Source organism: Panthera leo, chromosome Y (genome assembly GCF_018350215.1).
Source record: "Panthera leo isolate Ple1 chromosome Y, P.leo_Ple1_pat1.1, whole genome shotgun sequence".
Lineage (NCBI taxonomy): Eukaryota > Metazoa > Chordata > Mammalia > Carnivora > Felidae > Panthera > Panthera leo.
Window position 1 is genome coordinate 7,160,686 of NC_056697.1, and position 16,937 is coordinate 7,177,622.

General features: G+C 34.2%; 1 protein-coding gene across 21 annotated transcripts in view; it reads right to left on the minus strand.

The window, feature by feature from the left end:
- The window catches only part of LOC122212672 (lysine-specific demethylase 6A-like), a 194,449-nt gene that overhangs the window by 54,420 nt on the left and 123,092 nt on the right, over nucleotides 1–16,937 (minus strand). For 17 of the 21 annotated variants that reach the window (XR_006199256.1, XM_042926620.1, XM_042926624.1 and 14 more), the window contains 7 exons: nucleotides 13,200–13,298; nucleotides 12,856–13,075; nucleotides 12,204–12,338; nucleotides 11,490–11,645; nucleotides 10,856–10,945; nucleotides 8,415–8,507; nucleotides 7,411–7,794 (listed from right to left, as the gene is read on the minus strand). Coding sequence is in view for 20 of the 21 variants with exons in the window: in XM_042926620.1 (XP_042782554.1) it covers nucleotides 7,411–7,794; nucleotides 8,415–8,507; nucleotides 10,856–10,945; nucleotides 11,490–11,645; nucleotides 12,204–12,338; nucleotides 12,856–13,075; nucleotides 13,200–13,298 (1,177 nt within the window). In the remaining variant the exon portion in view is untranslated. The remainder of the gene's footprint in view (nucleotides 1–7,410; nucleotides 7,795–8,414; nucleotides 8,508–10,855; nucleotides 10,946–11,489; nucleotides 11,646–12,203; nucleotides 12,339–12,855; nucleotides 13,076–13,199; nucleotides 13,299–16,937) is intronic. The other 4 variants (XM_042926630.1, XM_042926628.1, XM_042926637.1 and 1 more) reach the window with 2 other exon arrangements.

Consider the following 16,937-nt stretch of genomic DNA (forward strand, 5'->3'; position numbering starts at 1 on the left):
ATAGGGATAATGTTAAAGCATTTTTATAGAATAATTTATTGAAATAAAAACAAGTTTTAAATCAAACAGAAATTACTTAATGGAATTAAAATACTATAAGCGATGAATTAAATTAATATTACCTGAAATTTCTCTTTAGTATTGTAAACTGCTCTAAAAAGAACTCATTTACCAACAGTAATTTAGCAACACTGATTAAAGTAATAAGTAATATATAACTTCTTTAGAATTACAAATATAATTATACATTGACATATTGTTAATACAAAACTCTACATGTAGTTAAAAACCTCAAAACCCTAGAGAAAATCTTACAGTAGCTTCTTTCTGAGTTGGTAATTAATTCAATGTAGTGACAAGGCAAAAGTCTTCTGTTTTCATATGAAATGGAATTAAGTTGCATATACACAAAAGTCAATTTTAATTAATTAAAATCTGTCAGCATGCTGTTGACATTAAGTTTTGCTGTCTAAGATACCCTAAAAACAATGTTTTATATAAGAAATATTTATATTTAATCTACCTTAATACTGGAAATGTTAAAAATGACACAAATTAAGAGTAAAAAAGAACAATTCAGTATTAAATAATTAAGCAAAAGAACAATCGTGGAGTAATTCAGATAAAATCCTTGTTATACAAAATCAGTTTTCATAAAACAAAAGTAGCAAATATTGTTATTAAAAAAATTTTTTTAATGTTTATTTTTGAAAGAGAGAGAGACAATGTGAGTAAGGGAGGGGCAGAGACAGAGGGATACACAGAATCTGAAGCAGGCTTCAGTTCTGAGCTGTCACCACAGAACCTGACTGGGCCTCAAACGCAAAAACTATGAGATCATGACCTCAGCCACACACCCCCAAATATTGTAGTCTAATAGAATCAACATTCAAAATATTCCAAAGTAGGCAAATAAAAACTTCATTCACCGTAGTCAAAACTGACCCAGAGACATTAAAAATTAGTACTTTTATTACTTCTCTAGCTATGAATCAGAGTATTTTGAATTTATTAATTCCTTCAAAGGAAATCCATGATATAGTGAAAATAAAGAAGGACTGGAGAACTGACTGCAACTTTCACTGTATTCCTCAACCGAACCCAATAAATAGACAGCTGATAGAAGCCTGAACGACTGTGAACACATGTTGGCCATAATACATTAGTTGACCATTAACCTTTTATGTACAAAGGAAAAAACTCTTAGAAAACCAAGTTAAAAATTAAAACTAGAGGTTAAAGACAAGATAATGGCTGCAAACAAACAAAATTCAGAGACTTATCAATGAGCAACTTACTAAGGTAAAAAACAAATTCAGAAAAAACATTAAACACAGTAATTACAATACAGACTTTAAGTGAGTAATGTCCAATATAAGAAATTGCTGACCATAAAGATACAGACCACCAAAATCCATACTTAAAAATGTCAAGGCCAAACACTGTATTAATGAAAAACTTTAGGTGACAAATCCAAGGTCAGAAAACCCTAACTAAAACACAAAAAAACTGCACCTAAAACATCATAAAAAACAAGAGACATTAATTTCTTTGATGTTTATTTTCCTAAATATGTCTCCCATGGCAAGGGGAGCAAAAGCACAAATGAACCACAGGGACTTCATTAAAATAAAAAGCATCTGCCAGTGAATGAAACCATCAACAAAACAAACAACCTATCAAATGGGAGAAGATATCTATAAATGATATATCCATTAAGTGCTCAGTATCCAAAATCTATAAAGAAGTCAATACCGGGTCACCTGGGTGGCTCAGTCGGTTAAGTGGCCAACATTGGCTCAGGTCATGATCTTGCTGTCTGTGAGTGTGAGCACCGCATCAGGCTCTGTGCTGACAGGTCAGAGTCTGGAGCCTGCTTTGGGTTCTATGTAACCCCCTTTCTCTGCCCCTCCCCCACTTGTGCTCTGTCTTGCTCGGCCTCTCAAAAATAAATAAATGTTATAAAAAAAAAAAAAAAAAAAAAAAAAAAGAAGTCAATACCAAAAACCTGAAGAGTCCAATTAAAAAATAGAGGACCTGAATAGATATTTCTCCAAAGACAGAGATGGCCAAAGACGCAAGAAAAGATGCAACATCTTTTGAGATGATGATCATTCATCATTAGAGAAATGCAAATGAAAACTACAATGAGATACTACCTTAAACCTGTTCACAATGACTAAAATCAAAAAATTACAAAATTACTAAGTGTTGAAGAAGACATACAGAAAAAGGAACTTTGCAGACTACTGGTAGGAATGTAAATTGGTACAAATGCTATGGAAAATGGTATGAAGGTTCTAAAAATTAAAATGGAAATTAAAAAATTAAAAATAGAAATATGTGATTCAACACTTCCAGTACTGGATGCTTACCCACAGAATACAAAACTTCTAATTCAAAAAAATATATGCATTTCTATGTTTATTACTTATACAATAGCCAAATTAGGAAAGCAACCCAAAGGGCCAGTATATAGATGAATAATGAAAATGTGATTTAAAAATACACAATGAAAAACTGCTACTAAGTCGCAAAAAGACGAAATCTTGTCATTGGTGATAACATGAATGGACCCAAAGAATATGATGTTAAATGAAATAACTGAGAGAAAGGCAAATACTTCATGGTTTCACATATATGTGGAAAAATAAAAGCAAAATAAATGAACAAATAAACAGAAACAGACTCAAATACAGAGAATAAATTGGTAGTTACCAGAGGGGAGGGCTGTAGGAAGACATGCAAAATAAATGAACAGGATTAAGAGGTACAAACTTCAGTTATAAAATATATTACAGGAAGAAAAGCACAGCACAGGAAATATAGTAAAGAACATCATGGGGGCACCTGAGTGGCTCAGTCAGTTAAAGCATCGAATTCGGCTCAGGTCATGATCTCACCATTCACGAGTCTGAGCCCAATACTGGGCTCTGTGCTGACACACGAGCACTCTAACACAGGGCTCAAACTCATGAACCATGAAATCATGACCTGAGCCAAAGTCGGACACTTAACCAACTGAGCCATCCAAGTGACCCAAAAAAGTCTCTTTAGTAAATGGTGTTGGGAAAACTGGACATCAATATGCAGAAGAATGAAAGTGGACCACTTTCTTACACCATTTACAAAAATAAATTCAAAATGGTTGAAAAACGTAAATGGGAGCAGGAAACCATCAAAATCCTACAGGAGAAAATAGGAAGAAACCACTCTGACCTCAGCCACAGTAACTTCTTACTCCACATGTCTCTGGAGGCAAGGGAAACAAAAGCAAAAATGAACTCTTGGACCTCATCAAGATAGAAAGCTTCTGCACACCAAAGGAAACAACTAAACTAAAACACAATGATGGAATGTGAGAATATATCTGCAAATGACGTATCAGATAAAGAGTTAGTATCCAAAATCTGAAAAGAATAAACCAAATTCAACACACACACAAAAAAATAACCCAGTGAAGAAAAGGGCAGAAGACACGAGTAGACATTTTTCCAAAGAAGAGATACACATGGCAAACTGACAAATGAAAAGATGCTCAACATCTCTCATCATCAGGGAAACACTAACCTAAACCACAATGAGATACCACCTTAAACCTGTCAGAATGGCTAGAATTAACAAATCAGGCAACAACAGTTGGTAGTGAGAATATAGTTAAAGGGGAACTCTTTTGCACTGTTGGTGGGAATGTAAACTGGTGCAACCACTCTGGAAAACAGTGTGGAGGTTCCTCAAAAAAATTGAAAATAGAACTACCCTATAAACCAGCAACTACACCACTAGGAATTTATCCAAAGGATACAAAAATGCTGATTTGAAGCAGCATATGTACCCCCAAGTTTTACAGTGGTGCCATCAACATTAGCCAAATCATGGGAAGATCCCAAATGTCCATCAACTGATGACTGGATAGAAAAGATGTGGTACATATATAGAATGGAATACTATCTGGCGAGGAAAAAGACCAAAATCTTGCCGGTTTCAACAACGTGGATGGAACTGGAGGGTATTATGCTAAACAAAATAAATTAGAGAAAGACATAAATCATACGTTTTCACTCACACATGGAAGTTGAGAAATTCAATAGATGAACATAGGAAAGGGAAGGAAAAATACGATAAAACCAGAGAGGGAGGCAAACCATAAGAATCTTACATACAGAAAACAAACTGAGGGTTGTTGTAGAGGGAGGCAGGGTATGGAGGAGTTTAGATTAAATAAGTGATGGACATCAAGGAAGCACTTTTCCAGATGAACACTGGGTGTCATAAATCACTGGGTTCTTCTCCTGAAGTCAAGACTACACTGTATGTTAAAACTTGAATATTGATAAAGAAAAATAAATTTTTAAAAAGTGTTAGATGTGGGGCGCCTGGGTGGCTCAGTCGGTTAAGCCTCCGACTTCAGCTCAGGTCACGATCTCATGGTCCGTGAGTTCGAGCCCCGCGTCGGGCTCTGGGCTGATGGCTCAGAGCCTGGAGCCTGCTTCCGATTCTGTGTCTCCCTCTCTCTCTGATCCTCCCCCGTTCATGCTCTGTCTCTCTCTGTCTCAAAAATAAATAAACGTTAAAAAAAAAAAAATTAAAAAAAAAAAAAAAAAAAGTGTTAGATGTGCTGCCAACTAAGCCAGCCATGTGCCCCTCATACTTTGATATTTTAAGATGTCAATTCTTACAAACTTCATCTACAGATTCAAAGCATCCAAATAAAATTCCCAGCAGTATTTTTATGAAAGCTGACAGAGTGATTCAGAAGTTTATACTGAAAAACAAAACATCCAAAAGAGCCGACACAATATTGCAGGAAAGAACTGCATTACTTGATTTCCGGATTTAGTATCACGATACATTAATCAAAGCATCAAGGAATAAACAAACGGATTAAGAAAACATATTATAGGGCTGAGAAACAGATTCACATAAATCAATCAACAGCTATTTGATAAAAGAGCAAAAGCATTACTGTAATGGAGCAGAGTACCTCTTTTCAATTAATGGTGCTGGAACAACTAAACATCCACATTAAGAAAAAAAATGAACCTTGACAAAGATCTTACACCCTCCATACAACAAAACTGAAAGTGGGTCACTGACCTAAATGTACAATGTGAAAATACGAAACTATGATTAACATAGGGGAAAATCTAGATACCTCAGTCATGGAGAAGATTTGTCAAATATAAGTTGTAAGGCATGATCATGAAAGAATTGGTATGCTGGACTTTCATTAAAATTAAAAACTTATGCTCTGGGAAAGACACTGTCAGAGAATGGGAAGAGAAGCAGAAATTGGGAGAAATTTGTTAAGAGTCACATGTGATTAAGGACCATTAAACAGTATACAGAAGGGAAAAATGCTTAAAACCCAACATAAGAAAATAGTCGAATTAAAAACTGGTCAAAAGATCTGAATACATACCTCACAAAGCTAATACACAGATGGCATGAAATGATGCTCCAGAATGCCTTAGAGAATTATAAAACTAAAACAATGAGATACCACCATATCCCTATTCGAGTTACTGACGTCCAAACTACTAAGACCATAAAAGCAATTGTACTCCTAAAATCTGTATGTTGAAAGTTAATACATAATATGATGGTATCCGGATATGGGACATTTTAGAAATGATCGGGTCATCCTTCAAGTAAGGAATTGGTGCCTTTATAAGAAGGACCCAAGAGAGTTCCCTTATTTCTCCTGCCATTTGATGACAGTAGAAGAAAGGTGATTATGAGCCAAAAGAGGGCCTTCAACAGATACCAAACCTACCAGTACCCTGATCATGAATTTCTAGCCTCCAGAACTGTGAGAAAGAAATTTCTGTTATTTAAAAACTATCCACTGTATGGTACTTTGTTTATACTCCCCAAACTTAGAACCCTTTTACCATCAAATGACAAGAAAAGTTGGAAAAAAAGTCTTAGTCATTGCAGGTGGGAATGCAAAATGGTATGCTTTATAAGATGCTTTATAAGCTCATTTGTTAAGTTTTACATAAAACTAAACACTGTTATCAGCAATCATGCTCTTTTCACACAAAGATGCTGAAAAGTTTATGTCCACAGAACTGCACGTATATGTTTATAGGTAGCTTTATTCATAATTGCAAAAATTTACAAATAACCAAGAAGTCCTTCAGTAAACAAAAGGAAAACTAAACTGTAGTTAATTAAAACTATGGAATATGATTCAGTGATGAAAAAGAAAATGGTTATCATGTCAAGGAAAAGACATGGAAGAACCTAAAATGCAAACTAGCAAATGAAAGAAACCATTCTAAAAGGGTAACATACTACACTGATTTCAGCTATGTGACCCATGGAAAAGGCAACAATATAAAAACTATAAAAATACATGTTATTGAGGGACAAGCGACTCGATATCAGCTTGGGTAATGATTTCACAGTCATGAGACTGAGACCCAGACAGCAAGCTTGGACGTTTCTGTCTCCCACTCTCTCTCTGCCCCTCTCCTGCTAGTGCTCTCTCAAAATAAACAAACTTAAAAAAGATAGTTTACTGGCATAGTTTCAGGGATGTGAAGGAAGAATAAATAGATGGAAGTACAGGGTATGTTTAGGACAGTGAAATCTATTTTGTATGATACTATAAAGGTGAACATGTATTATTACCATTTTGTCAGTACTGTATAAAGTATGACACCAAGAAAAAATGTAAATTATGTGCTTAAAGTTAATAATAGTGTATTAATAATATAACTTATCAGAGGAACCTGGGTGGCTTAGTCGAGAAAATGTCTGACTTTGGATCAGGTCATGATCTCACGGTATGTGGGTTTGAGCGCTATGTCGGGCTCTGTGCTGACAGCTCAGTCTGGAGCCTGCTTCAGATTCTGTTTCCATCTCTCTGCCCCGCCCCCACTCACATGCCCTCTCTCTCTCTCTCTCAAAAATAAATACACATTAAATAAAAATAATACCTTATTTGTAATTATCACACCACACTATTACAAGACATAAATTTTTTATACTTTCTGCTCCATTTTCCATAAACCTAGAAGTGCTCTACAATACAGTCTTTCTTTTTTTTTCAGTTTACTGATTTTGAGAGATAAAGTGCACATGTGCAAATAGGTTGGGGGCAGAGAGAGAAGAAAAGAGAGAATCCCAAACAGGAGGCAGGGCTTGAATTCACAAACCATGAGATCATGACCTAAGCCAAAATCAAGAGCCAGATGCTTAATCGCCTGAGTCACCCAGTCGCCCCTACCTACCATATAGTCTTTCAATTGATACATTTCAAAAATACTTAAAATTCTCATATACTTATGATTAAAATTAATTTTTATAGACAAAAACTCATTAAATTTTATCTCTCTTCTCAAAATATACTTAAGTCAAAGAAAAATTATTTAAGAGCAAACAAAGCAGCTAATCTTTTACCTGAGTGGAGTCAGACAGCTGTTTTCTCCATGGCTCTTCTGTGCTGCTGGTCAGGTTTGTGCAGGTATGAGGTAGTATGAGTGTGTTTTGCTGCAGGTAAGGCACATTTCCATTACTTCCACTTCCTGTTACATAATTATTGCCTACCAAAATATTGTCTGTACTCCCTAGTGATTTTGATGTGCCAAAAGGAGCACAGCCTCCAGCAAATGGTCCATTGGACAAAGGCTTTTCAAAACAAGCAGAGCGAACTTCAGGCTGAGAGACACTAGATTGTCTAGGCAGAGTAGAATGTGGTTGCTGGCTACAGATAAAGTTTGTAGGCAGTGATGAGTTAGCTATTGGCCCATTAGGAATTCCAGTAGTTTGTCCTGTCTGTCCCATCTTCAAAAACAAAAAAGAAAACTTGCTTGTGTGACTTTGAAAATGTGTAATCAATACATCCCTAATATTATTATAATATTTACTATCTCTATGTTAACAAACATATATTTTAAATTTGAAACATGGGTAAAGCAAAAATCTTTTCATTATATACTTAAAGAAAATTCTTAGTGTTATAAAGGAAAAGAAAGCACTTTAAAGTTATGATTAGTCAGTCATTTATAGGCCTTGTTTTATATCATGAATATCACGAAATTTCAAATTTCTACTCTATTCCATTTATGCCAAATCCCTGAAATCAAGGAATCCTTAAAACATCTCCACCTCAATATGGCTACTTTAATTCTAAAATAATGAAAATAAGCCCAGAGAACACAACTGAAAGAATATGGAAAAAAAAAAAAAAAAAAGTATAATATGAATGGTTTTGTTCTACATTAAATCATAGCTATTAAGAAATCAAAAGGCACCCACTGGTGGTATTTAAGGATCACATACATAAATGCTATTGGATTCATGTAGAAAATAGAAATCAGAATTAATATACTCTCAAATGACATTGTAGTCAAGACAAATATTTAACACGAAGATAAATATTAGGATAAAAATAATACACATACTTGTATTAAGACAAACTGATTTTCCAACTGTTCCAGCATCAGTTTCTGTGCTGCATTTAAATTATCTCTATTTGCCCGCAGCTGTTCCAAGTGCTAAAAAAATAAAAAGAATACACAGTTAAACTTAAGAAATAAGAGCCAATCAGACAACCTGTCAATGAAAAGACTGCAAACTCAGAACCTTTGTTTAGTCAAATATGGTGATTTCTAAGCTCAAGTAATCAATTCTAAAATGCAATCTTTCCAGAAATCTAAGAAAAGACGGTTAAAAACAAAAATTCACCAGAAGGTTATTTTTATGTTTTAAAATAAATACAGTAAAAGGAGAGAAAATTAGAATCTTCATGGAGAAAACTAGTTAAAATAACAAAAATGTGGTATAACAAAAGTCAAAAGTGCTTATAAGCAACACTGTAACAAATGGACATGACCTGAAAAGTCCAACAATGGGAATATGGTTAAAGAATGGGTGGCCTCCATGCAGTTTTAAAACATGATTTTATACCCATAAAAAAACAAAAATAAGAAAGTGACACATAAGCATGAAAAGGTTTTGAAGATCCATATGTAAAAGAAACAAACACCAAGATTCTGAATATTTATACACGGCACTGTATCTACATTAAAAAAAATTTTTTTAATGTTTTATTTATTTTTGAGAGAGAGAGAGAGAGAGATTGAGAGAAAGAGAAAGAGAGAGAGAGAGAGAGAGACAGCGAGCACGAGTAGGGGAGGAGCAGAGAGAGATGGAGACACAAATCTGAAGCAGGCTCCAGGCTCTGAGCTGTCAGCACAGAGCCTGATACAGCTGGAACCTATGAACCACGAGATCATGACCTGAGCCAAAGTTGGATATTTAACTGACTGAGCCACCACCCAGGAGCGCCTACCTACATTTGTTTAAAAAAAAGTAAGGAATCTATGAGACAAATATATATTCTTCTACATGTACAACATATCTCTATATCCTTTGCATCAAAAAATGCAAAGGAAGCAACTAACATCGGTTATTTGCAGAAAAAGAAAATTAACTGGCTACAGTAAGGAACCAGAATAAGCCTTTAACCTGTATACCCTGTATCTTTCAATAACTCTTGTATTTCAAACACATGAACGTATTACTTCTTAAAGAAAAATGTTAAAATGAAGTATAATCCGTTACTCCAGAAAATGTGAGCTCATTATACTTATGTACTAATTCATTTGGTTTACTGTCATTCAATTTTAAGAATGAATGCCTAAGAAAACTTACTACTACCTCTTGCTTTAAAATAGGGGAGAAAATCTGTCAAAAGAAAATTTTAACCCACAACTACAGGGTCAATTAATCTAGACAAAGGACAGTCTCTTCAACAGATAGTGTTGGGGAAACTGGGAGAGCAACATGCAAAAGATTTCTGTCTGGACCACTTTCTTAGACCATATGCAAAAATAAACTGAAAATGGATGAAAGACTTAAGTGTAACATTGGAAACCATAACAATCTTACAAGACGGCACACAATAACCCTTTGACATCAACTGTAGGAACTTCTTAATATACGTATCTTGTAAGGCCAGAAATGAAAGCAGAAATCAACCATTGCAACCTCAGAATAAAAAGCTTCTGCACAAAACTAAATGGCAACCTACAAAATGGGAGAAGGTATTTGCAAATGACATATGCAATAAAATACTAGGTCCAAAATATATAAAGAATTTATGTAACTCCACACCCCCCAAAACTATTAATCCAATTAAAAATGGGCTGAAGCCATGAACAGACATTTCTTCAAAGAAGACATCCAGATGGCCAACAGACACATAAAAAGATGATCATCATTCATCATCAGGAAAATGCAAATCAAAACTACACCTCACACCTTGAGAGACTGACTAAAGCCAACAACACAAGGAAACAAGTTCGGGGGAGGATGTGGACAAAAAGAAACCTTTCTGCACTACTGGAATGCAAACTGGTGCAGCCACTCTGAACAGTACGGAGGTTCCTCAAAAACCTAACAATATAACTACCCAATGTGTTAGCAACTGCATTCGATCATATATACAATGGAATATTACTCAGTCATCAAAAAGAATGAACTCTTGCTATTTGCCAAGACATGGATGGAGCTACAGATTATAATGCCAAGTGAAATAAACTCAGTCAGAGAAAGGCAAATACCATATGATTTCACTCACAAGTGGAATTTACGAAACAAAACAAATGAGCAAAGGGGAAAAAGACACAGAGACAAATTAAGAAACAGACTCTTAATTATACAGAAAAAGCGGTTACCAGTGGGCAGGCAGGGAGGGATGTGTTAAATAGATGACAGAGATTAAGAAGTATAGTTGTGATGAACACAGACTATTGTATGGAACTGCTAAATTACCATATTGTATACCTGAAACTATTACTATATGGTATGGTAACTGATTGGAATAAAAAAATTTTCATACCTGTAATTTCTGTGGTGTCAAATACAATGAATGAACTTGCTGTGGTACTGGAGTATGTGAAACAGTTCTATTCCAGTTCTCAGAACTATTCTGAGGAAAATTTATTTTGTAAAATTAAAGAATATTTGGTTACATTCAAACACTAGCAGTTATGAAAACTAATACACAAAGGACTAAGAACTGGAGCATTTACAAACACATAGGACTTATCTATTTCAATTATTTAAAAAATAACTTAAAAAGCACAATCGATTTGGAAGTTTACAAATTTGAAATATACATTTATTCTTCAATTCCAGAACATAAGAGGTCCCTTATCTAAATATGTCAAACAGCTAACAGCCTGTTCATGGTACACAACATTCAACTTACTTCAGTGTAAGCAGAAGGTGGTAACATTAAGTGTCATAAAACCAATGAACAGAATAAAACTATTGAAGTTATCCCTAACTTCTATATTTAAATGATGGTTACAAATCTGGGTTAGGAATTACTGCTTGGATAATACTAAAACAAGTGAAAAACTTTTCATTCCCTGATGTAGATAGTTGAAAATACATGAAGGGCAAAATTTCAGAAGACACAGATCTTCCTTTTTGATTGGGATTTTCCATTTCTCTATATGTATATATACCTTTGTTGGACTAGATGTTCTTTTCTTCTTGGCAGGGCTGGATGAGCCATCTACTTGGCTGGAAGTAATCATATGTACTGGCAAGGACTGCTGTGAAAGTGGTATTTGACTGAGGCCTAATACAGGTTCAGTATTTGGATGATGACCTTTGTAAGCCTAAGATCACAGAAGTAAGACAAGAGTATGGTTCCATATAGTCTTAATTCATTCCTTCAAAATATAAAAAATTTACAAGCTGCATACTTTTTAAAGCTATGTGGACATCATGGACTGCAATTAATGAAAATCAAAACTGAATGAATCATTAATGGAGGAATGTGTACCTTCTTTTGAAGAACTTTTTTTTTTTTTTAATACAGCACTGTATAATAGTCCCTTAAAAAAACCCTTTGAAATTAATGAGAACATATTTTTAATTTAACCAATTTTAAATTGGTAACCCAAGTTCTTTCCCATATCGGAGGTAATCTCTACACCCAATTTGGGCCTTCACCTCATGATCCCAAGAGTCACATGCTCTTCTGACTGAGCCAGACTGGCACCCCAAAGTAAGTTTTATCTTGATCTAAAATCCCTCACAATTAAATTAGAAGGCTATGTAAAAAAAAAAAAAAAAAAAAGTCAATCCTGCACTGAGTAATATAAGTTTGATCACTGCAGATTGGAAAGAACCCTTAAAGCTGGGCACCTACAGAAGATAACCCAACTTCTCACCTGCTGTGCTGTGTTCATGGCACCCTGCCTGGAGGTAAGCTCTGCGGGTATTGGTAGGCTCCACGCCTCCTCAATACTAGGAAGTAATTTAGTTTTATTCTGTAGACTACCTTGTGGAAGGTTACACAACTGAGCCTAGGAAAAATTATGTAAAAAGCAAATTTAACACAGGCCTACTTGAGTTAGAGCAAGTCCACTAAATCCTCCTCAATGTTACAGATATTTATTTTTTAATAGATTCTAAATTTGGGGATTTAAGTATATATGCTAAATATAAAGAGGGCAACTAGAATACACGTGTGTTGAGTCAGAACAAAGCTAATTTGTTTTTCAAAAATTTCACAGATCTCATGAAATTTCAAACAAGAGTGGAAAACAATGGTTGTGTTCTTTTCACTAAAATGCTGTAACTTAAAAATGTAGATAACAGAAAAATCATGCAAATTAATGTGTACTAACTAAATATGCAAAAAATCACTGCAAATACTGTATCTCTTACTTCAAATGAAAAGTAAAATATCACAAAATGTTAACAATTATGGGAAAAAGTTACTGACATGAAAACAAAAAACAGACATACTTTCTAGCCACCCTCCTCATGCCAATTATCATATGGAAAGGCGTTTTAAAGAAAGCTCCTTCAAATTTTTACCTGTAAAAATTTAATTCTTCCCGCAAGTGTAGAGGTATTATTACAACTTTTGCTTCTAGTTGCATTTAAGTAGCATTTAATGGCATCCTGAGGTTGGTTGCAGGATTCATAGAGAGTACCTAGGTCCATCCAGGCTGCTGCATGCCCATGATCCAATTGTACGGCACAAATATAGGCCTGTAGAGCATCCATAGGTTGATTTTGCTGCTGATAGAGCACGCTAAAAAGAGAAAGAAAAAGTTGTCTGAAACAGAATATAATACCAATACTCAGTATATTACATGTGTTTCAAAGAAGTCATGTATCTATTAAAATACTACTAATTTTATATACAGAAGTCTTACCCTATTGAACACCATGTGTCTGCACTGGCTTCTGATTTATCAATAGATTGCCTGTAAGATATAAAGGCATCCTGAACTTTCCCAATACTTGAGTAACACCTGAAAGGGAGGAAAAAATTGTATGTATTTGGGTACGGGTATACAGAGAGAAGCACATATATACATATATGTAAACTATTCCATTAATACTTAACTGTACTCATTTGCCAAAATGACATCCACAGAAAGGAAATAAACCCAAAGAGCTAACATGTATATGTACGTGTGCATTTGAATTTACAGATACAAATATATAGTAATTTGTATTACTATATAGTAAATTGCTATATAGTAATTTGTAATACAAATATGTAGTAAATTGCTATTAAATGAGCTTTCTTATATTCTTATAAGTGGTAACACATTACATTAATGAACAGCATTGAAATCATACAACCCAAATTTGCTCAATGCCATAATCTGTAGTTGAGCACAGAGGTATTTCTATATGTATCCATAGTTTGTATTCATGTTTCCTTCAGGACAAGAATAACTCTAAAAAACAAAAAAAAACCCTACATGTTCATAATTTCAGGGGTGCATCTAAACTTTCCTTTATAAATGTACAACAGAAACACCATTCCTTAATTCATGAAAAGTTCAACTGAAATATAGTTATTATCAAATGGAATATGAAAAACATCAAAAAAAGATCTTAAACAACTAATTTAATAGGTATTTTTAATAATTTACATTTAAATCCTCTGTTTTAAAAATCTGTAATTTTGAGATATTAAGAGCAAAGGCAGTATATGGACTTTGTGTTAGCTGCTGGGAAAGGAAAACTCAACGCATTACAGAAATCACAACAAAAAAGAGAGAGAGAGAAAGAAAAAAAGCAATCATCAACAAGTACTTTTATTTTAAAATTTGTTTTCTTCAGAGGCTGGAGTATGTGTTTTCAGTGTGTGTTTCCATGAAACAATTTGTTTAATTTTACTTGCCACTGGATAATACAAAATAGCAAAAAAAAAAAAAAATGTTCTAATATCTTTAATTGTACACTCTAAATTGAGAACTACCATTCCTGATCGAAACTGTGTTAATCCACGTAATCTTAATGGCTGGGAACCACAGATTACAGTAGAAAAGATGACAGATGACATTTCATATAAGAAAAAAAATTACTCCGTGTTCAGATGGAAAATTAAAACACAACTGTGATCAACCTGAATTTGTCCTTTTAAAAAAGGCAAGTGTCATGCCAAAATCACTTCATAGAAATATTAATTTTCTAATAATGTTTAAACCAAAAAATTAAAGACTGCAATGAAAATAAATTTGAAACAGAAAACCATGAGTCTAGGACACACACCTGAGCCAGAATTATACTTAAAATAATGAAAACTGTATAAAAGAGTAACATGAAATGATTGATATATCAAAGACTCAGTGATTTCACCAGGTACTAAAGGAGATATAACTGTTTCTAAAATGTATTCAGTTTAATACAAAGGGTAAATTCATGCAAAAAAGAATAAAGTACTAGTTTGAGAAAGGATAAATGACCTTTTTTAAAAGATGGTGATTTAGAGGTTTAGTGAATATCTTTGTAATGTTCAGTAAACACAAGTGGATACGAAACAAGTTCAGAACTCTTATAGTCAGAAATCTTCATTTGGATTTCATCCATATGAAAGAGAAGTTTAAGAACACTGGGTGCACATAAGCAGCTGGAAGAAATAAACTTGAAGAATGACTAAAATGTGGTGCGAGAAACAGAAGAAACACCAGTAAAAGAGGCAGAAAAGCAATTTCAGGGAATGCATAAACCAGTGTTGGACAGAAAATTAAAAAGAGCAGTAATTGCAAACAGGTAATGTTAATAGTAGTAGAAAAGTTTTTTGGTTTTTTTTTTTTTTTTTTTTAACAAAACTGAATTTCAGATTATCAGATGCCTAAATGCCAGGAGAAATCAGAAGTATTTTCTGAAACCTGCATTCTTCATATTGGATTTTTAAAAGTCAAAAAACAAAGACAATGTGCCAAAGAACCAATGTCTGGATGCCATCACCAAGAACTTTTCCCCTAATACAATTTGTTTAGGTTCCTTTAAGGTAGGCTGACATTAACAAGTAGTACCAAGTAAATGCACTGTTTCTGTGATGCTAATCAGCCCTAAGGAAAATGAGTCTCTCAAAAATGAGTCCAGCAACTCTAGACTTATTTTCTCCATGTGTAAATTGAGAGGATAAATGAAGTTGGCTGCCTAATCATCTGAACTCTTAAGTTAACAGTTCTGTTACTATGGGAGATTACTAACAAAATCATTAACCAGGGTGAATAAAATTGAATTAACTTATTTCCATCTCACTTTATATACACATTCCAAACAACAAGCAACACAGCCTCGAATACAGAGGTAACAAATAAAAATCTCCCAAAATACTAGTGTCATCAACTCCCCATGAATTTTAACTAACAATGAGATCCTCACTCAGAGCTTTCATAAATTTTAAAATATAAATTTTGAAAAACTTAACTTTCTGTAGCAATAAAGTCAACTAAAAATAATACATTGGAAAATAGTAGCTGAGAGCAAAAGAAGCAAATTTACAGAAAAAATTCAACAGACTAAAAATAATTACAGTCTAAAATGATAATCCTGAACCCCAAAAAAGGTTAATATCTTCTGAGAATTCGAAAAAGTATTCTGTACATTCACATAATCTTATCCAAAAAAGGTAAAAACAAAGCACATGCTGTGGTGCCTGGGTGGCTCAGGCAGTTAAGCATCCAACTTTGGCTCAGGTCATGATGTCAAGCCCCGCATCGGGTTCTATGCTGACAGCTCAGAGCCTGGAGTGTGCTATGTCTCCCACTCGCTCTCTGTCCCTCCCCTGCTCACGCTCTTTTTCTCTCTCATAAATAAATAAATGTTAAAATAACTTTTAATAAAAACTAAAAAAAATAAAGCCCCTGCCAAATATTTCAAAGGTAACTATGGATAAAGCCCTATGTGGAATACTGCTCTCAAAGAGATGGAAAAGTATGTCATTATTTAAACGGTATTTTGACATATTTCATTATATCCTCTTAACATATTAACTGTGATTAAAAAATAATTCTTTATGTTAAAAAGATCAACATAAGGGCTCACAATGGCTCAGATGATTAAGTGTCCAACTCTTGATTTCGGCTCTGATCATGATTTTACATTTCATGGCATCAAGGCCCACAGTGGGCTCTGCATTAAAAGCCTGGAGCCTGCTTGGCATTCTCTCTCTCCCTCTATCTCTGCCTGTCCCCCACTCAATTATGCACATATTCTCTCAGTCTCCAAATAAACATTAAAAAAAAAAAAAAAGAAACAGTAACTTTTTTAAAAACAGGTATACAAAGCGGTGTCTCGTAGCTCAGTTGGTTAAGCATCCAACTGTGGTTCGGGTCATGATCTTGAGGTTTGTCAGTTCAAGCCCTGCATCCAGCTCTGTGCTAAAAGCTCAGAGCCTGGAGGCAGACGGCTTCAGATTCTGTCTCCTTCTTTCTCTGCCCCTCCCCCACTCAAGCTCTGTCTCCCTTTCTAAATAAATGTTAAATAAAACTAAAAATACAAAATAAAAAGATATACATAGTGCATGTTATGCTGCAATTTTATTTTGTATCAAAAAAGTAGTAAGAATATAATACAGAAAACAATTTTAGAAGTCAATGTTTATAGTAATAAGCCTCTTTTACAGACACTATTAAGATATTCAC